This window comes from Apteryx rowi, unplaced genomic scaffold, assembly GCF_003343035.1.
Source record: "Apteryx rowi isolate R43461 unplaced genomic scaffold, aptRow1 scaffold_65, whole genome shotgun sequence".
Classification (NCBI taxonomy): Eukaryota; Metazoa; Chordata; class Aves; order Apterygiformes; family Apterygidae; genus Apteryx; species Apteryx rowi.
Window position 1 is genome coordinate 220,360 of NW_020450927.1, and position 24,249 is coordinate 244,608.

The following is a 24,249-nucleotide window of genomic DNA, read 5'->3' on the forward strand; positions in this document are numbered from 1 at the left end:
GCTGCTGTGAAAATAATACGATATGGGAGTTCAGGATTGCGGGTGGTGCTGACAGTAACTCTGCAGGGGGCACAAAAAGCCAAGCAGGTGGCATAAATCCACTCAATATTATTAGGAAACTGCAAGACTTCTTCTTTTCAGTCCTTTCTTTTGCACCTTCCATTTGTTCTCCTTATTTTTAAAATATATAACTTTGTTTTTGAGTCTAGTGAGGGTGGTTACCACCTCATAATGATTTCTGTTACTAGAAATATGCTTTACTTTGACAGTTCTGTACCTTTCACAAGATGAAGTTCATGTTGTCATGATTCCTATTATCTGATTTTTAACTCCAAAGTCCTCAGTGTCTGTTTTTCCTTGTCTTTTAGAGTGAAGACTGGAACTGCTAGAGGGAGGTGCATAGCTGCAGGTATGAACCAATTACAGTTCACATCTTTCAATTGCTTATTGAAGCCTCCTTTCAAAAGTCTAGAGAAAAGCTGTTTTCAGTTTCAGTGATGAAAGCGATCATTTTCCATTGCAGTGAGCAGTGCTCCCTGAACCTTAAGCTCTTAGTGGTTTCCTGCCTTTGTGCTGCTAAAGAGGGTTGGGAGTGTTAACAACTTAGATTGTGAGTACCAAGTAAACAGGCTTTCTGAGCTCCATTCAGGATGTAACAATTTTAGAAAAATAACTAACTACAAAACAGAAATGTTTGCCTTCACAGTAATTTCTTGAACAGAACAAATCTCAAGTACTCTATAGTACATGAAACCTGAAAGATGAGTATTAGTGGAACAACTTCCTACATGCTGAGACAGATCAGATTATGTGCAACATAATGGAAGCATGGTCTAGGGAGAAAATGCTTGGAGCCAAGTGTGGGTATCTTCTGGTGCAGTTTTGTGAATGCTTGAAGCCCAGTAAGGGTGCAGTTTCACTACATGGCTGAGCCAACCTAATGGCTTGCTGTTTCCCTCTTGCCTTTACTCAGTTCCCAAGTGAGTAGTCCTGCTTCTTTGGCTATGTGTGGCTCTCATGGTGGTTTGACTGCATGGTAAATAAAGTCAGCTTGCTAATCCAGGGAAAAGCTCTTTTGTGATCAACTTATTATATCTCTGGTTTAGCCATTTGGATTGATTTACTGTGTCAGAGGAGCACCAAAGGAAGAGATCAGACTGTCTCATGTAACTATGCTCCTTAAGAGTTTCAGTTTCGTTCTGAGAACGATTAGCCTGTGACTGCTATGTTAAGTAACACTATCCTGCTCAAATGGCAGTGTTTGTTGCTCTTCTGATGAATAACTCTGCTATGGCAGAAATGTTTCAGGCATGCTTTAGTCTGTAGACAAAAGAGGGAAACTCTTTGACAAGGAGTCAGTATAACAGTCATATCACCTCCCAACCCTTGCAGAATGTTCTCAGTAGCTTTACCAGGGCCCTTTAGAGGCGAGGAATGTATGTTTTTATCAATTACAGGAAAGGTAGATTTTTTTTTTTCTATATCACAGTTTTGAAAAGAAAAGTATACTCCATCAGTAAGAGCTTGGAAATATTTGAAATGGTATTCTGCCAAAGATGATGTTTGTTAATACATTTACCTCAGCTTGAAATGGGATATAGAGGTCCGGGATGAAGTGACTGTCCCTTCTCAAGAGATCTGAGAAATAAAGCAGTGACATGGTTTTACAAATTCCTCTGAATACTTGAAAGACATTCAGTTATCCTTTTGTACAAGACTGCCTTCTTGTTCATTGCCTTGCTCTGAATTTTCTTCACTGAGCTTAGAGGTCTGTTCATTAGTCAGGCTTCTCATGGCTTAGTCATACTTGTCAATTAATGGTAATGCTGGGAGCTCCCTTATGCTTCATTTTGGCCTCTCTGTAGTTAGTAGCTCAGTGAAGTCATCTGCTACAGAACTTTTCTTAGTTCTTTCTTTTTTGGTAGTTTTTTTTTCTTTTTTTTTTTTTTTTGGTAGTACTTCTAATTCCAGGTTGTCTCAGTGTTTTGTTTGCCTTTTGGGAAGACTGTCTATTTAGGTTTACCTGAAAAGAGGAGGCATTGGCATTGATTGCTATGCTTGTGGATATCTCAGGCAGTCAGTGACACTGCAGAAAGCCAGAAGGAAGAGAAAGGATCCGTTCCTTCTGCTTCACTCCCTTAGCAAGGAACGTGCTTGTAAGCTTGGCTGTCTCTGTGTGTAGAGCATAGTTTCCCCTTATTTTGGTACGTTGACTTACTTGTCCTATCCAAGACAGAGAAAGAACCAGGAAGAACTGTGGTGGGGAAAAAAGACATGGGGCAAACTTCTTGCTAATGAAAGTAGTACAAAAGAAGTACTATGGTCAGAGGATAATTATGCATAATTTGATAGCTTATACTAGAGGCCAGTCCTGGTGGCCAGTCTGGCCACTCCTAAGGTGCAGAGTATGGGATACTGATAACAAAACCTGTAGCAAGGAGCCTTTGAGATTAGCTCCATTCCCTACCACCAGCTATAAAATGATTATCTGTGTGTCTCTGCTTATATCCTAGGCAAAGACTTCAGAGGAGATACAGGTCCAAGTGTCCCATGTAGATCCAGTTCAGTAAGATATTCTGGAAATAATTTTTTGAAACCTGGACTAGGGTTCAGAGTGTTCACTGTGGGAGGAGAAGCAGTAAGCATAGTCTTTACAAGGTGAAAAGAACTGCCTGGGGAGAAGGGGTTGTGCAGTCCATTAGCACTCCCAAACAAAGCAGGGTTAAAGAGATTTAGGTTTAAAAATTGTATTTTTTCCTGGTTTTATAGAGTTCAGTAAATCAAATCAGTGCAGGAAAAAAAGAAGAGACTGTAAACGTGCATTGATTTTTCTTTGAGTATGTATGGATTCATACCTGAAATAAAATGTATTCCCCCCTCCTTTGAGAAAGAAGGGACTAGCTTTTCAAACCAAAGTGTAGGGGTGGGATAGTTAAGGAAGCACGCACCAGAAGGAAAGGGATTCATTTGTCCTTAAATTGGAAAACAACTAGTGAGGGCTGAATTTTGATATTGAGATGAGGCATTTGTTTTCTACTATGGCCAGATCATGTTTGCTAAAGCTTTCATAAATACATTGAGAAGGATTTAATCATGCCGATAACGGAAAGAAAATCAACTTTTGTCTTTAAAGGGCAGGATTTCCTGTCTCTGTGTGCTACTCATCAGGGTAGAAAGCTAAAGTTGGAAAGAAAAAAAATCTGACCCCAAGAATGTCTTCATTTTCAAGTGATTTTAATGAACTGGTGATTGATCTCTTTGTATTTGGAAGCACCAGTTTGATCTCTCTTTGAGGGCATTGGTCTCCAGGTATCATGGATGTGGCATAACACATGACTACTTTTGTAGCTGGCTGGTACTCTGCACTTCACCTTTCCTGTTCTTTTGCTGCTCCTTTGGGACTGTACAGAAGTTAGGAAAGAGAGAACAGCAATCCTTGTATTTATGTGCTTTTGTCTCAAAAGGTTATCTCTGTTGAAACAGACTAATCTGTCATTGGACTTACTAATTTTTAAAACTCACAGAAGTCTGCTAATTGCAGAACATGGGTCCAGAATCAATTGGTTTGGGTTATTTAACAAAATAATCAAGTATATGATTGCTGAAAATAAGCCACAAAATGGAGTAGTTCCATTGGTGCAATATCCATAATTTCTCCTATTAAGAGAAACATAATCTGTCTTTTCATTAAGACACACCTGTCTTAATGTGAATGCAGAAAGGTGTCCTAATGAAAGAGGATCAAGTCTTTTCTTGAACATATGGTAATGTTGAGTTGCAAAATTTTCTGTATACATCCTGGTGTGAAATGCCACTTACGATGATGAGCCTTTAAATGAACTCAACAGAGATGTATCAGAGTAAAAGTATGATGGAATTCTGCTTTCAGACTGGTACAGAGAGGTAAAACTGAGGAGGAGTTAGCTTTCCTTTGAGACAGAAAATCAACTGACCTTCGAAATAGCACTTATTTTCGTTCCATACTTTCTTGGTAGCTGCTGTCTCTAACCAGACAATTTTTTTGAAATGGAGAGGTTACTCTGAGACTCAGGATTGCTCCTTGAATTCAGAAAGTCCTCACAACTTGCTTACCACACTTTCCCAAAGCAAATTAAACAGTTATTCTTCTCTCAAATATTATTGTTGTATAGTACCTTATGAGCACTGACAATTTTAGGACTGAGGAATTCCTGCCTTCTGTATTTACACTTATCAGATCCACACTCACCCTGTTGATGGTGTTCTGTTGGGGGACGAAAATGCCTTTATACTGTTTAAATGCCTGAAGAATAAAGAGCGCTCTAATGTTCATGTTGTTTTGACTTCCCTGCCTCTCCCTTAGGGTAATGCTGCTGTTTTCCTGAAAGCTCCCTTGGGATGGATCTGTAGGCCTGTTGTATGATGAAGAATAGAAACACTTATCCTTACCTGACACACATCTCTCTTCAAATAAAGTTTGTGCAGATCTGAGCCACTTCCAAAATAAAGTGTTTGGTATGGAGATGGAAATGGATATTTAAAGATTTTAGATTTGTCTAGTCAGAAGGAACTTCCGATCTTCCTTGAGAGAAGTTGGTTCTTCCTCAGAATACTTTAAGGCCATTTATAGTTTAGCAAAGTATATGTAAATTTCTTTCGTTAAGATTTTTTTGTTTGTTTGGAGAGACTGTTTTGGATTTTTTTTTTTTTCCTCCTTCTGTTGGTGAGTGACGGGATGAGTTGAGGTCTGCCCTGAAGTTGAAACCTGCAGCTGTCTGGTGTTGCATGTGAATTCTCTTCAGGTAACATGCAAAGCAAAGTTTTCATTAGGATAAAATGAAATAAGTAAGAAGTGGTGAAATGGTGACTGAATTTTTATCATAGTATACGGTTAACTGGTTCAGTTTTGTATCTGATACTGTTAGTAGAAATAATTTGAGACTGAAGGTCTCCTTCTCAAAACAGCTTACATGGCTATTCTGATGGCTGCAAAGGACAATGAAACTTGAAACTTGTTGCTTTCAGTTTAGTCCTAAAGGTCTCTTCGAACCTCAGGGGAGAAAAAAAACTTTCTAACATACTTTTAAAAGATTTTTTTTAAGATGTCTGACTGCTATTCTAAGACACATCAGAAAGAAGACATTTTTAAATTATTTAATAGTATGAAGTTTGTTCCTTTGAGGTAGGGTTACATGTTACATTTCTTATGTAAAAAATCAACTCTATGACCCGTTCTTATTTTAAAATTTATACACAGGCACAAGGTATGCTGCTTTTACAAAACTTGATCAAAGACATTTTGACTCACTGTAGTTCTCGTGTGGGGTAATACAGCATGCTTTATATGTGCAATTGTGCTTGAATTGTATAGCTCAGTCTTTAGTCTCCCTTGGGTCAGATATGCAACTACACGGCAAGTCTCCGTGTAACTGGCTTGTGGCAGGCTTGCTTTGACGAGGAACAGGAGCTGTTCAGACCTCTGCAGCACCCGGCTGGTTTGGAGCTCCTGAGTAGAGGAATAGCTTTTAACTGTGTTTTTGGGGCACTCGACTAGCACAGTTCCTAGGTGATCTTTTAAAAAGCTCTCTTGCAAATATTGCAGAGATGACTAAATGTTTGTTTTACAGTGCATCTTTTTGACTAAGTACAGACCTGCCGATTCTTATAACACAGGAAAAAGTAGAAAAATACAGGCCTATTTGAAGCTAGATTTCTAGGTCTTGTATTGGTATTTCTAAAGTAAAATAGTTGAAGGAGGTCTAAATTATACAGTTGCAGAGAAGTGCCTACTGGGTTGTTTCTTAGACAAAAAGTCACCTTCCAAATACTTAAAGGTGAATTATTGACAATCAGTAGTGATTTCTTCAAATCTTGAAAAAAGATTTTTATAAGCTCAGACATATCATTTGGGGAGAGGAAAGGGAACAAAGGTGGTGCAAATGAAACCTTGCCTCTGCTTTTGGGGCCTGATAGTGTTTGCAAGCATCACTATTTTGATTCTTTCCCACTGAAGATTAAAAGCTGGTGTCCAAGTGTTGTTTACCATCCATACTGTGTATCACAGGCTGAATTCAGTTAAAAAAAGATGGAAGATACCTCCTGTTGCCATGAATGTTCCATCCTGTGTCTCTCTCTTCACAGGACAGAGATGCATGTTCTTGCTTTCTGTACTCTGCCCATATCTTTATTTTCTTTCCTCTCATTTCTTGCCTTGTCTCATGTTCTGTGTCATATTGCTGCCTTTGTTTCCTCTTACTATTGCTGTGACCAAGCCACATTTTCTACTGCTTCAAGAATTTTTCTGTCTAGAGTGCCAAAGTATCTACACATCTTTCACATGTCTCCTAGGAACTTAAGCTTCACCTTCTTTTCCCAAAGTGATTTCCTCTGCATAGTTTCCTTTCCATAGTTTGTCTCTGCAAGATACAAGCGTCTTTGTATTTGAGCACTAGAATAATAAAAACTCAGAATATCTCCCAAGCTGTCTGGTAGAATTTTGGCAGGTGGTTTAAAAGAGAGGGGGGAAAAAAAAGACAGATGGCATTTTTTTAAATCTGAATTTGTCTGTTGCTCATCTTCCAGCAAAGCTTAAATAACAAATTTTATGTCTGTTTACAAAAAAAAAAAAAAAGCTTTACAGACGAGGATAAAAGGATTGAATCTTTTGCAGTTTTAATGTCTGCATTTTTTCTTAGACGAAAATCAGCAGGGATAGGAGGACACCTATAAGCTTCTGCTTTAAAAGCAGTTTTCCTGGGATTCGTATGTCAATGCATCTTCCTTGTATCAATTATTAATTGTCAACTCATAGACAAGAAGTAATCATCACGTTTATCCCTTTTGGTGAGACACTTCACAAAGTTAGTTATTCTAGTGAGCCTGCATTAAGGCTTGTTATCTGTTCCACAAATAGAGACGTTAATAGGTTTTCGTGCATCAGTTGCTCCAGATTCATGATTTGCCCTTTTGGCAATTTGTTCATCTGCTCATATGCTTCATCTCTGCCTTTATTACAAGTCCTTCTCAGATTAGTCTTTGCTGTCTTCTGTGCATCATGGCAAATTTTGCTGGGTTTTGGGTGTGTGTGTGTTTTTTTTTTTTTTTTTTAATTCACTACTGCTATTAAGAATCAGCTGGTAAAGAGATCTTTTCTCCCCACCCTCTTCCACCAGTCTGCAAAAAATGAGGAAACGTGCTAGATAAAATCAATAAACAAAATTTAGCTGGGAAAGACGGAAATCTAATATACATTTAGATCACTGCTCTGAAGGCCATAATTGGGAGCTTTAATTAAAAAATTGAAGTCTAAAGCTGGTGAAAGAAGATGCCTTGCACTATAAGGGAAAGAAAACAATCCAGGTACCTCCGTTGTAGAGCTTTATAAAGATTAACAGAAGTGTTTAAAGTATCATTGGGAGACAAGTATGAGAAGGAAGTGACTAACACCAAAGAAAGGAAAGTATTTTAATTTGAAGATTTTACTGGCCAGGATGTCTGTTCCATTTATTTCACTGTGCTGATGTTGTGGACTCTTACCCTGAGAAGAGGAGCTACAGGGTGGGCAGCTAATATAGCTGCCTTTGGAAAATGCAGGTAAATACTAAGCAAAGCTGTCTGTTCTGTAAATGGCACCATTAGGGACTGTGATGTTTGAGGTTCTTTCAAGCTTCTACCTTTGTCTGAAGGAAGAATTCAGTAGTTACAGATTGCGGAAATAGTTGTATACTTCAAAACAAGGTCGAAAGATTTGAATAATCTCAAACCAGTGAGCTGTGGAGGCTATCGGCTTGCCTGCTTTTTGTTGCTGTAGGGTAAAGAGGAATGTGTGGTCACAGACAGATATTTGAGGCCTTGGGCAGGGAGACGGTTTCATCACCCCCACCCGCACCCCCCCATTCCTGTGCAAGTCTTTGCAGCTTTGTAGCTTCATCATTGAAGTTGCGTGCGCAGCTGCAGCAGGTCAAGTGCAGGGTTCGCAGCCGTATGCTGCTCTGTTAACTGACGGCTACGCGCTAGAAAAGTCAACGTCAGCGCGGTATCGTGCAGCTGTTGTGCCCTAGAGAAGCAGGTCATTGTTTGCAGAGCCGTGGGTCACTCGCGCTGCAGGCTTCTGCTGCCCACGCCGCCACCACTTCTCACAGAGTAGATTCACTGCACGCTTTGTTTCCCCCCTTGGGAAAGCAGCTGAAGAGGCAGTGCCTCAGAGGGAGATGAGCGGAAAACTGGAGAAGTTTGGGGCCACAGTCTGAAATCTGTGAATTTCATTTATCTGCTATAAGAGGGTCTGAAGACTGATGATTCAGCTTTTATAAGCATTTGTTAGGCATCCTGTTACTAGCAGTTACTGGCAGAACAGGACCTAGTTGTAGTTTTTTGGCTTTTCACATCTGAACAAGTGGTGTAATCTGTTTCCTAGTAGATTAGTTCTCGTGTTGCAGAGCTACTGTCTCTGCTTTGGTATAAGCTGGCCTCAAGAGTTAGCCAGGTATTGAGTAAACTGCAGGTTGAATTTATTCCTCAGTAATATGATGGCAACATCGAAAGCAACTGCAAGGCGTTTTAGGAGGAGGGGAAAATTTGTGTACTGGTTGCTGTCTGTGCTGTAACATTTCCTGAAGCCCAAAGGTGAGACCCCCCCCATCCCCCCCCCCMCACTTATTACCAGTAATATTGTCAGTTGCTTTAGTAACAGAGTGTTTTTAATTAGCATTTTTGCAGTATGTGTATAGTTTGGTTCTTGAGTGGTTTTGATAGGACATATCTTCTCAGTTTCTATAGTGATTCTTGCCCTCCCTTTCTCCCAGCACAAATGCATAGGCGTACTCCTCTGGCACATTCCAGACTTTCCTAGATTCACAGAGGGTAATATTCAGTACTGTTTGCTGTCATCCTTTTGCTACAAAATCCTTTCACCCAATCTCCAACCAAACTGACCCAGTAATCTCTCAGCCTCTCTGTTTTCGGTTCAGGAGAGCCCAGTCTGTTGTGGTTTGTCTGGTAACCTCTGATGGTCTCTTCCAAGTACTTGTCCAGACTGCCCTTGCCCTCATGTAAGCTTATTGCATCTACAGTGTCCTTCAACAAGGAGTTCCAAAAATGTGCAACCCTTTGCATGAAAAGCCATCTCCTTTCCTCCTCTCAGAGGAGGAATCCTGCAATATCAGCCATTAAGGTTTTGCTTTCATAGCTCTTATTAGAAAAGCTTGCTTGGAGATGTCAGCTACGTGAGAAAGTAATATACACACACAGCCTATTACAGTTGATACATGCATTCACCTTATTGCCTGTAGTTCAAAATAACAGTAAGAGCAGCATCTAGACATGCCACTCAAGTAAACATGTAGCAGTCCGTGCAGAACTGTTTGGCATCACATTGATATTTGGATAACATTGTAGATAAAAATCTTTGTTACCTGTTTGTGCTGTTACATTAAGGTCAAGGAGGGTGCATCAGAGCATTAGTTGATTCATGGACTTTACTGTGTGTACTTCCAGTAAAATGGTGATTTAAAAAGCCACTAGACTGTCTAAAACCACGGTGTTCTAGATTACTTCATTGATGCCTCTCTGACATGCCTGTACACTAATGTACACAGCATGGCGAATGAACAGGGGGAATTAGATGTCTCTGTGCAGCTGCACAGCACGGTTTGGTTTTGTATCTTGGTTCTGGTTATGCCTTAGAGAAATGAATGTTAATAATTATAGATTAGTCTGTGTTTTAAAGATGAGGTTACTCAAGTTCCTTCCTAATGTTAGCTAGAAGGTGGTAGTTCTTATGCCCAGTATTTTGATGCATGTAACCCATGCGTTATTAAAAAGCATAATTGAGATTTTATATATACGTGTAGTAAATACAAGTAGAAGAATATATCCCTGTAAACATACAGTTGTGCTAAAATCCTGTCAAACTTTGGCAGGATTACAGAATTCACTGCCACTAAATATCTATTTTATCTATACATTCAAAAAGAAGTATTCCCTCTTACCAGCTTTAAATTTGTCTTTGTCAGTCTCTTCTTTAGTCATATGAACTTAGGAAAGTATAACTGCTTTAAGAATTGTGTGGCAGGTGTGGTTTTTTTGGTTTTTTGTTTTTTTAAGTGAATCAGATGTAGCAATAAGAAGACGGGAAGAGTGGAAGAAGCAGAACTTTTAAAAGAAGCATGTGTATTTAAAGAGGCCCATAGCTGATTTAAAAAAATACACATATATATGTATGTCTTTCTGTCTGTCTTCTTATAAACTCCACCATTCACCCTTCACTAGGATAGTGAATTTGTTCACATATCAATGCAAAAAATTATTTTATGGCCTTCCCCAGCAAGACAACCTAATTCCATCATTTTAGAAAATAGATTTTTGTATACTTTATTTTGAATTATTTGTCTTTACTATCACAGAAAAGTGTAAGGTTAGCCATCATTTTATTTTTTTTCCTTTCAGAGGAAACATCTTCCTGTAAGCGAGAGCAATAGGTGACTTTTGCTGCTTCATCTGGGGGTTCATCAGCCAGACAAAAGTTCCACTTCAGAATTCATTGCTTTTGAGCTTTCACAGCACTAATTGGAGTAGGAGCTACAGGTAAATAGTGACCTTTATTCCACACCTGGACGCAAACCAGATCAGATCTCCTGATCAAGAATTTATTTCACTACCTGAAGTAATTATTTTTTCCAGTTATACTTTGAGAAAGAAAAAAGTTTATATTACAAGCTATTTTTAGACTAAAATTTACCTACTTAATATGTGAAAATCCAGCTAGAAGATCTGGAAAGTAAGGAGGAATTAAATGCTCTCAGTTATACAGATAACAAAGCATTGCGGAACTTTGCTATTTCTGACAAAAGCAAATGCCATGTCCTTCTGTGCTTTTCTCCACTTAGCAACTTCATCAAATAGTTTATGTGAATTAAAATGTTTTTTAGTTATTTGAATCTGAATTACAGTCAGCCCAAAGCTTCTTGTATTTTGATGGCTAATTCAACATTTTCAGTGTTTCAAAGATTTGTGTGTTCACAGTGTATAACTATTGCAGAGATTGGCAGAGTAAGAAACTGAGTTTTGGCAGCAAGGTAAGGGGCTTTTTGTACACAGTGAGGCGTGGGGAGACAGTTTGGGTTTCAACATAGGCAGAAAACATTCTGTCAACATGTTTATATGATCAACAGGGAAACAATAAAGAATTGACAAGTAGTTACTCTGTTCCGATGCATGTAACCTAGGGGTTATCTGTTTAAAAACAAAACTGCAATTCAGCAACACTGTGGGGATCTGGATATGCACAGATAATACAAGGGGAAGTTTATTCTAGGACCTGTCTCCTTCAAAGCTCCACTGACTCTGATTTACCCATAGCCTGCATCCTTTCCCATAACTGCCTCTCACCACACTGCTCCTTCAGCTTCAGAATTATATATGTTATTTGAGGTTCAGATTATATAAAGTGGAAGCTGACATTATCTGTAACTTTCAGAGTTAATTGTCTGTGTCTAAATGAACATGGTACGGCTTACCTTTAGGGAACAGAAGTACTACGCAGGATGGAATGTGGGAGGTGTGGGGTGGGTTTGTTTTTTAAGGTTTTTATGCCCCAAAATATGATATAGTTCTAAAAATGTATAAATAAATGCTGACATTTTTGCAATGCATATCCTACAGTATGAGGAGTGTATGTAGCAGTATATTCTGCAGCATAATCTGGGGCTTCAGAATTATAGAAAAATGAGACTTAGTCTGCACTGTGTAGAAGTTTTAATGTTCTTATTGTCACGTTAGGACCACATTTAAATGTGTAGCTGCAGTTCATAGAGCTCAGAATTTCAGACATTGTTTCTATTATCCTTTGAACAGAAATAGTCAAAGAATGGATCTGGAAGCCAGCAGGAATTTGACATCCGAGCAAAAAATAAGTGTGTCTAGCTCTCTTATTTTTGTTTCTTTCTTTGTGAGCAATAGCTAGGATGGCTGTTCCATCTTTTATAATTCCAAAACAACACAACTTCCTCATTTAATTCCTTCAATTTCTACACAGCAGTGAAATACCATCTTTTCCCACTCCTACAGATATTTTTACAAGCAAAGTCTGTAAGTCTTTTAGTCTCACATAACTTGATGCCTTCACCTAAATAATCTGAAAACAAGTGTTTTGTACACTAGTGTTTTGTCACTGAACTTTGCCATCATTATTCCAGAAATATGGTGCCCTGAGGCATAGAGTCAGAGCAAGCATACCTTCACACATCTATCCACCATTCATTCTAATATCAGTTCTTCCTTCCTCCAAGTTGTACATAACAGCATGTGAAATATTTTTGGCACCTGTTCATTAAATGCAGTGAGCACATCACATAAGAAATGAGAGCATTTGTAACAAGAATTAGAAATTATTATGTAGCTGGATAATCACACAAAACTAATGTTTTAATTATTAACAAGGCCAGTAGACAGGTTTAGACATGGAGAATAATAGCAAGCCAGTGAAAGATTCTGGAATTTTTCTGCTTGTTGCATTTTTGTGTTAATTTAAAAAATGAGTATGTCTTCCACTTTGGGACCAGAGGGTTAAGGGAAGGGATGGGATAGGAGCAAATCAGAATGATTTAGTGAATTTTTTCTGATAACTAATCAATCTCAGTAACCTCTTTAAAACACATTTTCTAGAGTATCTGTTGCCAGCATCATCTTTAATTGAACCTGCAATGAGCATGGCTGCTGGGGGTTTTTACTGACTGCTTAAAAAAGCTAAAGATGGCAGGAGGTGTTCTGTTATCTCTTCATTGGTAAGACTGGAATTTACAGTGCTGGGCTATAGAATTATATAAACAGTGGACAGAACCCCATTGCATCTTCTCTTGTTTCAGCCAAATAAATCCAAAGTGTTTCCCCTCATGGGTTCATTTTGAAGAAATCTGTAAAGCGGGCTCCAGGCTAGATTTGGCATTTGAATATGAACAGTTTTATAAAGTATGGCATTTTTCAAGTAGGAAACCAGTAAGACATGTCTGAAGATAGACACAAACTTGCATCCTAAAAACTAATAAATTGACCTATGTTCCACAGTGCCTGTTTGTGTGCTCTGAGCAGGGGTGCATAGTAGCTGGCTTACACCTTTTTCATTAAAGAATAAGCTTTCTTGCATTTACCACATAGTAAGAGCATGCATGAAGTAGTTCTTGTTGGACATCTGGTATATGATAAATTCATATCCTCCCTTATTTTGCAGTAACTTGCTTATGTCTCTGTATTATGAGACCTAATTCCTTTTATATATCTGTCTGTAGGCAGAAGATGGGAAATGCTCTTTTTCCAGAGGTTGAAAATGGTTGTTTATGTAAGAATAACTCCTGTGCTGCATCTGTGCAGTCATAAAGAAAGCTGTCTGTACTGGCCAGTCTAGATAACTACAGGTACATGCTGCAGTCACTCACAGGCAAGGAAGGTGATGACAGCTGTCCATCTAGCGTATTCCTGGATGCACTAAGAGAATTTATTAGTTGGCTGTATTGCATGTATACTTAGGGCTTATCTGGATTCATGCTGGACTTGAACTAATCATCCCTCCTGGAGAGCTCAGACACACCCAACTGGCTCTGCAGCACTAACTCTCTGCAATCAAATGTTTCTGCATCTCTCTGCATTCAGTGTTAACTAGGTTATCTCCCCAGTAGTTTGGTGACTGAAGACTTAGCGGTAGGTCTCTATTAGGCATATAAATACTACACCTCACAGTCCTTCAATCAACCCATGTTATTCCTGTTTTAATGATGAAGAAGCTGAGGTGTTATGATCACTGTTTTCAAAGAATGTACAACAGTTTTCAGCAAATCACTGCCAGGAACAGGATAAAAACCAAGGGTACTGTAACCACTAGACCTGTATTTTAATTTTCTTCATCTATAGGGTCTGTGTGTGTCTGGATATGTAGATGCATGATGGCAAAATATTGTTTCCAGAAAAATGTATGTTTTGCCCCTCTAAAGAGAAGTAGTACCTGACGTTCTGTGGTAGTTAAGGAGATTTTGAGTGATCAAATCTCCTTAGCTTTGATTTTTTGGACAGGTTCAGAGAAGCCTTTGGTTGGCGTTTTTCTCTTTCTAAAAGTTGGTACAGATCCAAAAATAGTGTACAGGATGAAAAGAGTGAGATCAGTGTTTATGATAAAGAACTTCTAGACTTGTGCTCACCCTGTGAGTTGTCCACCTTAATACTGGTTGCATGGGCCTGTCTCTCTGAACCTCAAGGCCTTGGGCTGCCACTTTGGGAGGTAAGGAGTTAGCTGTGGATGGAAAGGCTGGAGTTTGTATTCTTTCTGCTCTATCACCCATTGCTATCTTCATGGATCTGACACTCTGTTTATCTGACAGTGCACTCGGTACTGCTTCGCCAGGGAAAATTACACAAAACAAGCCCAGTGCATCAGCATTTTCATTGTGTATTGAGCTGAGCCTCCCTTCACATGGTCACATCCCCTTTTTAATCTGGGATTCCATGTCCCTTTCCCAGTCCAGCCTGTTTCTGTGGTGTCTATTGCTGGTCTCCCTGAGCTTCTGTCTCTGTGATTTGAGTGTTTTTTGCGTGGCTGAGTGTTAAGACCTGCAGGACTTTTGGAAGTGGCGTTGTTTGGGGTTTAGGCAATACACTTGATTTAGGGTTAGCGGTTTGTGACAGACTGAGGTGATGGCTGCGTTCAAGTTGGATTTCCTTCCAGAGATGATGGTGGACCATTGCTCCTTGAATGCTAGCCCTGTGTAAGTATTTTCTGTCTTCATATCTAATTTTATAATTACGTTGACAGTTGGAACTGCTGCCTCTGAAGCCTTTACTGTCTGATGAATTTCCCTTGAAGGGGGAAAAGAAAGGAGCAGGAGAGCTTGCAGTGTGTTTTCTTGAAGAAATCTGAGTGGGTGTTGATAGCTGATGTTGGTTTCTGGACAGGGCAGAAAAAAATATTGTTCTGTCAGTTAATTTTTGGGTGGAGGCCTATGGGGGATAAAGCTATCTGTCAGGACTGTTTACAATATGCTACAGGTGCTCGTGCCATGAAATTGGTGGTTGAAATCCATTGTTGGGAGAACAGTTCCAGTTCTTCCCTATTGATGGCTTTTAATCCAGAATAAAAACATTATAGTCGGGAATAAAAGATTCCTTGAAATACTACTGGGGCCATGTTAAAATTCACTCAGTTAACAGGAGCCACACTACACTCTCGAAGCTACACATGGGAAAGAAAGTAGTGCTGTAAATTACTGCTGGAGGAGGGTAAATGATTTCCAGTTGCTCACCATCAGAATGAAAAAGCCTGTCATTTACCTCTTTGTAAAAGGTGGTGTTTGCTTTGATGTTTGGGGTGGTGTTGGCCCCTTCCTGAGGGGGAAGGTCAGGAGGAGGAAGTGATTGGTGATGATTCCCTTCCTTTCTAGTAAGAAGCCTTGTGCTTTCTTAGGTCTGTTTGTAGAGGTTAAAATTATGATTTCTTTCTGGCACCAGTGTTTCCTCAGACTCTGGACAGCAACATGGTGAGGGGCAGGGGACAGACATTCCACATATACCAGTAAGCGAAATTTTGACAAAAATTGACAGAAATTAATGATTTTTAAATTACCTGGTTTGGGGAATTTTTAATACCAGGGAAGAATATGATTGCAGGTGGGCAAGGGGAGGAGCACTGTTTCCCATAATCTGCAGTTAATAAGCCATTCAATAAAAATCTTTGAAGATAAACAGCAAAGGGAGAGAGAACTGACTAGTCTGGAAGAAGGCTGCTTGTATCCTTTAACAAAGAGTTTGGGGAGGGGGGCAAATCATTCCATAGTTATTACTCCCCTCCATGTCCTTTCTAGATTATACAGGGACTGTCAGCAGTTTTATCGAACCAATCGGTATAGCTGCAGTAGGATGTCATTGCAGACAGTCTCTCACAAAGGCTGGTCCTGTGGAATATCAGGCTTTGGCTACTGATAACAAGACTTCACATTGCGCTTGGCAAACAACAAGGAGTCAGTACAGACAGCAGTGTATGGCTGACAGCTTGTTATGTAGAGTATAACATAGCCAGTTTTGTTAAGAGGCTGTAAATTGTTGATGTTACTCAATGTAATGCCTTGAAGCCTATTGAAGGTCTCCATGCTCGAAACTTCAGTGTTGCTGTAGTCTTAAGAAATAACTCTTCTTCTCTGTTAGCACTCTACTGTTACTCAACCTGATCCGCTCTGTGATTAAATAGATTGTCCAAGCCCAACCTGTTCAGGTTCTGCCATAAACTGAGCCTGTTTTTTTGCAAAATACTGTGCTGTAAACCTTTCATGGGACTTCTCATCTCTTCAGTTGTGCTCTTTTCTCTGTTTCAAGATGGATCTTCACCCTGGGGAACAGTTGCAGATAGTCACATTTAAACAGAAAATAATTTTTATCCTCTCATTTTTCACTGTATTAATACTGCTTATTAATGACTTCAGTATTCTGCAAGAAGACTGAGTTCAGGCTCCTTTCTGTTCTGGTTTCTTCATCTGTAAAATTTCAGAGTTGAACTCATGGTATTTTTCAGTCATCTCAACAGATTTATGTCCTGAATCCTAAATGTTGACTATATTCTAAGAGCAAACATTAGGAGAGGTTTAGCTGCGTAGGGAGCATTTGGTTTCCAAGTACACAACCGATGAGTGTGAATGATGTTTCTGAATATTTTCTAATATGCGGGACTGTGAAGGTGCAAGAGTCTCTTTTCATATATATATGTGTGTGTGTGTGTATATATATGTATGTATATATATATATGTGCACACACACATATATAAAAAATGAATATATATATATATATAAATAAAAAATAATCTCACTATAAACATGCTTGTAGCTGCAATAGCATGTAGAATCTGTGGAAAGATAATATAATAGAAATTCCTTGTTGTTTTTCCTAGCTCAAAGAAAATGAATGGCACACTGGATCACCCAGATCAACCAGATCTAGATGCTATCAAAATGTTTGTGGGTCAGGTCCCACGGAGCTGGTGTGAGAAGGATCTAAGAGAACTCTTTGAACAGTATGGTGCTGTCTATGAAATCAATGTCTTGCGGGACAGGAGTCAAAACCCTCCTCAAAGCAAAGGTGAGAATTTCTGATGTGAGACTTGAGGTCTCAGCTGCTTTCGCACAATTACATTCTTCCTTGTTTGTTTATTCACCCATCCCTTTCTCTTGGAGCTCTGTGCACCCAAGTGTGCATGCAAGCCCAGGCTTTATATTCTTTAACTGTTTGTGTCTAAATATAGTTGTCCTTGGACTGTGACCCAATTGTTAAACTGAGCTGAGGAAAACCAGACTTTTGGGGAGACCAGAAGTAATGGCAGTGCTTGAAGAGTGCAGGTTATAAATGCGAAGAGGAACATCTTATGAACATTGTTTTGATTCAGAGCATCATTGTGATGCTGTGGCATGCTACAATGTTACTGAAATGTCATATTTTAGATAAGATATGAAAAGGTCTTAGACATTTCTGTCCATGGAATATTTTAAGAGAATGCTAATCCAATATCCTGACTAAATTCTATACCTGGTTTTGCAGTTCAGTAATATGCAGTATTTTATTTCCTGTGAAACTAGGTTAGCTTGGGTACTACCAAGTAATTGTTGAGTTTACCTGGGGAAGCTGACGCATTGCAGAGGCAATGAGCTGCCTTAAAATGACAGATGAAAGAACTTTGTCAAAAAGTGGCTGAATGCATCTGGGAAAAGACTGATGTAGTCTTATTCTTTTAGTTCATATATTATACCTATATTTTCCTCAGGTATTTATAATGTGACTCGTGAGAAGGGGGATTTATTGTGAGATGTTACTTGAGTTCACAGCTGATTAGCACATCCATTTTTGTTTGTTTTGTTTTTTGTTTTTCCTTTAAGGTAGAATGTGAGTGTGAGGAAAATCTTGACTGATATAGATTAATCATTAGTTATTAGCGAATAATTGCTACTGATCAGTGTCAGAAAATGCCATTATCTTAGACTTTGAAGCTAAAATAAACAGCAAACAAGGAGCAATGAGGTTTTGAAGCTCATGCCTAGGCTCTAGAGTATATACTGGTTTAAAATTAGTAAAGCAGATTACATTGACCCATACTTCAGCCTGCACTCTGACTAACACCTTCCTGACCAAGTCCCTAAGACTTATTAAATGGATGAATGAAGAGAGTTTAACCAAGGGAATTTGGAAATTTCCCACTGGAATGGAAATGGTGATGGATGGGGCCTTAGTTACAAATACTGTTACGTATACTGTCCAGCTTCTATGAAGAGAGAGGGAGGAAGTAATTGGGATTTGAGAGAACATGCCCTCTGCTGACTTGCAGTTCTGCACTGGCACTTAGACTTGAGAAAGCAGCATAGACCAGAAGAAAATGTTCTTTTCTTCATCTTGTGAGCAGCAACGAAGAGTTCAAGGTTGGGGCCTGCTTGTGTACATCATGACTGTATTAACTGTACCTGCTTTTGGAGACAAGTGGTTTATAATGAACCAAGAATTTTCAGTCAGGTGCCGTCCTTATTTTCAAAATAACTCATTTGAGAATTGCTGGAGTGCAACCACTTTGCATATCAAAGACCATCTAGAGGAGACCAGATGCTGTTTCCAGGATTCAGGCCAAAGGCTACATGTTACTGACTGAAAGTAGGAAAAAAATAATACTGACCGGTATGTGCTGGTTGTCATTACTGGCTGGGCAATTTAACCATCTGTATGAAAAAAAAAAAGTTTCATTTTCAATTTACTAAGAGATAACATATTAGTTGGCCAGATATTTAGGCAAGGGATTTGAACCATCATACAGGGCAGCAAAATACTGTTCTTATTTATAGAAGAGATGACAGCCTTAGCCAAGAATTGTTTGGCAGATACATCATTAAAACATACAGTCATTTAGATACATTTGTGGTGTTGGGTCAGGTCTGAATAAATTCTATTTTATTACTTATTTCACCAGGAATCTTTTTGTAAATGGTCACAATCAGTAATTCCTACCTATTTACATGTCTGCCCTCTCTTGCCTGTCAGGTATTTTGCATGAAAAGGATAGAAGCGGGACTTGTAATATCTGTACAACACAGCAAGATACATAATGTTCTTTCTTGGCTAGCATTTTGTTTCAATTGCAGGGTGCTGTTTTGTTACATTTTATACCCGTAAAGCTGCACTAGAAGCACAGAATGCTCTTCACAACATGAAGATCCTCCCAGGGGTAAGAGAAAAGGCATGTTTTTCTTCACAACTCTATCTTGTCTTTCTGAGCTCTGGCACCACTGATGTATAAACATATGTTATCTTGCCCTCTGAAACTGTGTTTTAAGAGAACGGTCTGAAAGACCAAGGTCATGAGATTTATATGATAACAAATCTTAGAAGAATTTTGGAGTGTTTGGGGGAATAATATGGTAATTAAATGGGTGGTGTGGCTCCTCTAATAATAGTTTCTGAGCAGGAAAGATGGCATATCATTAGGAAGTACACAAGAAAAGCTCTCTTTCTTCTTCCGGAGATTTATGTATTGTCACATATGCCATTCTCTAAAGGCAATTTAGGCTATCCTCTCTAGCTTCCACTACTCTTGTGGGTTGTATTTCATCTAGTATAAAGTGAATGCATTTAGGATTAAATGCTCTTTCTGCATTTCAGATGCACCATCCTATCCAGATGAAACCAGCTGACAGTGAAAAGAATAATGGTAAGCTTTACTAAAGTCTGAGTTTTGTGGCATCATTAATGGTAGCAGGGAAACTTCAGTGTTTTCCTTTTGTTGAACAGCTTCCGACAGAAGTCTTCATGAACTGCAGATTTGATTAAAAAAAAAAAAAAAGTGCTTTTAGTACTGTAGGTAGTGTAAGTGATGTCTCTAAAATTCTGTGAGTCTGCATCTCCTATTGCTTGTGGTAAAACCATGATGCCAGTTGGGGAAACATCCAGTGAGTTCTTGTTTGTACTGAGATGGTTTAAATCTAGAAAAAAATTTTTTTTTTTTTTTTTTAAGTGCTTTGCCAGTTTGAAGCAAGGCCCGTTGCAGCTTCAGTGGGACTTAAAACATCATCTTTTAATATACAAGGGAGAAACAGAATTCAAAACATTCTTTTAGAGAAAAGACTGTAAATATACTTAGGTATATTGGCCAGTCCAGGTGGATTAAGATGTTTAGCGCCTACCATTGTGTAAGTGTTGATTTATCTATGTATTTCCATGATGAGGTTTTCATATATATATGTATGTATATGTATAAAATGTATATACACACATGTGCACGTGCACATGCACACACATATAAAAGTATATGTTGCTGGCTACAACCTTGTGATTTAATAGCCAGTTAAAGTCTTGTCAACTGGAATAGTTTGGAGTTTTCCTCTTCAAATTCATAGGCAACTCAGCGAATAAGTTGATTTCTCTGCCTTCCCCCTCTCCATTGCACAGAATAGAAGACTATCTCCCTTGAAGCTTCAAATTGTGCAACATCCTTCATCATATTATACTTTATATTGTGTTGAATATTGTATTTGCAAATTGTTTTATATTCCCAAATATTATTCTGGATACTTTGCTTCATCTCTTAAAAGTAGGTGTTTCAGATGGTGATTGGCATTTTTAACCAAGTAAAATGAGAGGTGTAAAGCTCTGCTCTGGATTTAAATTTATCCCATTCCCTCTAATTGACTACTAACTGAAAATAGTAACCACTAACTGACAAGTTAGAAGAAATGTTTGTGTCTGGACCATTTATTTTAAAGTAGTCCACACACTGAAAGGTGTTCTTCTGCACTTAGAGGTAAGATATGGTAGCACAAGCAGTCTGTCGTTCTGATTTGAGGTGTCATTTTCATGCTCTTACTACAGATTAGAATGGATGAATATGAAGCGGAACTAAAACAGTCGCTGTTGCTTCCACTGTTGAGACAGGATCATGAGGAAATAGGCAGAACTAAGTTTAAGTGATTGGCACGATGAAGAGGGTAATCTAAAGGGCTAGACAGAAGCCTTCTGCAGGTAACTTGCTTGTTTAGATATAGGATAGGCATGTTGACAATCTAAAGATAGAAGAGACAGAGGAGGAGAAAGGATGAAAGTAGTCCAGTAAAACACATACAATTCTTCTCTCACTCAGCAGGAGGAATGGACCCTAGGAAATGAGGGAAAGTGCTGCATCTCTCTGATGTGGTTTTTTCTTTTCTTACATGCTTGCAAGGAAGAAAGATTCATCTAAATATAAGCATAAAACACCTATAGGCAACCTGCAGATTTATTGAAGTATCTCGTATATATTCTCTTAAATGAAAAAGATTTAACTACTGGGAATCTGGTTTTGGCAAGTCCCTGCTCTAAATACAAGGGAAATAATCCTACAATTGTCAAATAAGTCGGTTTGACAAAACAAGATCTAATATGTCTTCATCAATCTTTTCCCCACCCCCAACATTAACAGTCCTATTACAGGGCAGCTTTACCTTACTGAATGTTTATTGCTTTTTTTTTTCCAACCCATTATTTCAGCTACTAGAAAAAACAAGTTAGAGCTGAAAAGGGCCTACAAAAACACGGAAAACTATGATCAGAGTTCTGCCTTGATGCAAGTGCTTCTTTGCTAGTAATACTCTTATCTTTTGATTTCTTAGCAGTAGAAGATAGGAAATTGTTTATTGGAATGATATCCAAGAAGTGCAATGAAAATGATATCCGAGTGATGTTCTCCTCCTTTGGGCAGATTGAAGAATGCAGAATATTACGGGGCCCAGATGGTCTGAGCCGAGGTAAGCACGAAGCTTTTCTGACAGTTCAAAAGTTTCCTCTGGATGCTGCCTTTTGCAGCCCAAGGTGGCATTTCAGCTGTTTCTGTGTGGGTTTTTTTTTTTTTTCTTCTTCCCAGTAAGCATTTTCATTTCTTTATTCATCCCAATAATTGTGGATATAGCGAGTGACTTGGTTATTTTTTTTTTTCTTTCCCCAGGTTGTGCATTTGTGACTTTTACGACAAGAGCCATGGCACAAACAGCAATCAAAGCAATGCACCAAGCACAAACCATGGAGGTAAAACAAGTTAGTGAGTGGGAGAAAAAGATGTAAAGGGTCAGGCAGTCACTATGGAGTTTGGGAGACTAGGGAGCAGAGAGAAGGATGAGTGCAATGTGAGTCTCTCCACAAGTACTACTCCTGAACCTATTGTGTTTGCTCTGCTCCTATTTTTAGAGCTCAAGATAGAAACTTGATCTGCAGAGAAAATACCAAAATACAAATAAGCATTAAAAGTAAAACAGGTTTTGAACCTTTAAGGAAATTAGTGTTGTAAAAGAGGTTTTGAACCTTTAAGGAAATTAGTGTTTGAATAGATGAGAAGGTAATATATATTATTTGAATATATGAAAGGGGAAAAAATGCTTCCAGTGATTGGGTCTTAATGCAGTATTTCTGTGACTGCTGGGGAGATAGCAAGGCTGTAACTGTGTGAATTACTATTTGCAGGGTTGCTCTTCTCCTATTGTGGTAAAATTTGCAGACACGCAAAAGGACAAAGAGCAGAAACGAATTGCTCAGCAACTCCAGCAACAAATGCAACAGATCAGTGCTGCCTCTGTATGGGGAAACCTGGCTGGTCTGAACACACTTGGACCCCAGTACTTAGCAGTGAGTTTCTGACTTTGATTCTTTTCATCTCTTTAGGGATTATGGTGTCTGATTGTGGTACAGTGTTTAATGTGTTCATTTTCGGAAGACTTCTGATAGCTAGATGCAGGGTTCTTAATCCCCATTTGTGGTTGGGAAGGCTGAATCACAAAGAAATAAAGTTATGTACTAACAGTCACTCAGGATATGTCTGACAGTGAAGTTTTTAATCCCAGTCCCTGAAGCCCTATGCACTGAAACAATTTTTCCCTGCCTTGTGTAGAATGACTTTGTGCTGGGAAGATTTTCCTCATATGTTGTGGCCTCCATATTTATCCAGTAATTCTTAAATGCCCTTTCATGTTTATCTGATGACATAGCTTTTGTATTCCTCTTCCACTGTTCCTTCTCCAGCATTTATTTTTCTCATCCTCTTCCAGTGAGACCTAGAACAGTATTTGGTGCTGTGTAAATAGAAAAGGAGGTCAGGCGCAAGCGCCAAGCAGCTCGCAATGCACAGTAAATAAACAGGAAATACAGAGAAGTTACTCTATAGCAAAAATGTCGTGACAGAGGGTAGTCCACTGTTTGTGGTTGCTTTCAGTTGGTTTTGCTGGGTCTCTAAAGGGGGGACTTTTCATAAACTATTGTCTCTGGCTCACATGGTTTGCCAGAGTGACTATGAGAACAGTTTTCATGTGACATCAAGATCTGGGGAACAGAAAAGGCAAATTTGACCTCATTCTTGCTATGATGTACTGCTGGAATGGGGGCATTCCCTCTTTCATTGGAATTTCTTTTTAACAACGCCTTGTTAATGGAGAAAGGAATAGGAAATCCCTCTAAATAGCCTTTCAGCTGAGGTTTATCATTTCCCTCATGTGGTTGCTGTGGTCTTGTGCTTAAGGAATGTGGAGGGAATCCCCTCACACAGTGGCTCTTTGGTTTTGGTATGGCATCTGGCAGTTTTCCTATGCTAGCAACATCAGCTGTAGAGTCTGGCTTGAGGTAGTATATCCTTAGCGATGGCACTTGTGGCTGAGGTGTTTTGAAGGGGGGTTCTTGCTCACTGCTGATTCTAGTGTTTTTTTGTCTTGGTGCATTAGATATTAACTTCCCTTAGGCTAGTACACTGATTATGCAGAGTGGGGAAAGCATTCCTTGTGCTGTTGCTTTTGCTGTGGTGTTGTGCGTGGGCAATGTGGTGGTGCTCTGGCTGCAGTGTGTAAGGGGAATTCTCTTTATCTTTATCCTTTGCTGCGATGTGGTGCGTGGGCAGTGGGAATTCCCTTTGTGACGGCACTCTGGCTGTGGTGTGATGCAGTTTCTCCCAGAAGCGGAGCCAGCCCTCACTCTCACTCTTGTTTTGTTTTTTGGTGTAATGTCTAGCTTTATTTGCAGCTCCTTCAGCAGACAGCAGCTGCTTCATCTGGGAACCTGAACACATTGAGCAGCCTCCACCCAATGGGAGGTGAGTTTTTTCCACCAGAAGACAGATTCAGTGCCAAAGTCAAGAGGAGGAGGGTAGAGAAAGTAGTCAAAATGCTGAGACATTAACCTCATTTGTAATAAGTAGTCCTGATTTATCTACTCCTGTGGAATGACACAATCCTCTGCTACAAGTGTGAATGTTCCTTCTT

General features: G+C 39.1%; 1 protein-coding gene across 19 annotated transcripts in view; it reads left to right on the forward strand.

Moving 5' to 3' along the window:
• The first annotated feature begins 366 nt into the window (after positions 1–366).
• Positions 367–24,249, forward strand: part of CELF1 (CUGBP Elav-like family member 1) — a 54,905-nt gene continuing 31,022 nt past the window's right edge. For 4 of the 19 annotated variants that reach the window (XM_026084696.1, XM_026084697.1, XM_026084698.1 and 1 more), the window contains exons 1-7: positions 16,899–17,086; positions 19,126–19,220; positions 19,643–19,691; positions 21,625–21,759; positions 21,957–22,036; positions 22,469–22,630; positions 23,999–24,080. In XM_026084696.1, the coding sequence (XP_025940481.1) occupies positions 16,909–17,086; positions 19,126–19,220; positions 19,643–19,691; positions 21,625–21,759; positions 21,957–22,036; positions 22,469–22,630; positions 23,999–24,080 (781 nt within the window). In that variant the 5' untranslated portion in view covers positions 16,899–16,908. Of the gene's footprint in view, positions 410–4,725; positions 4,782–10,447; positions 10,564–14,643; positions 14,730–16,898; positions 17,087–18,952; positions 19,025–19,106; positions 19,221–19,642; positions 19,692–21,624; positions 21,760–21,956; positions 22,037–22,468; positions 22,631–23,998; positions 24,081–24,249 lie in introns of those variants that run through there. The other 15 variants (XM_026084705.1, XM_026084706.1, XM_026084709.1 and 12 more) reach the window with 14 other exon arrangements.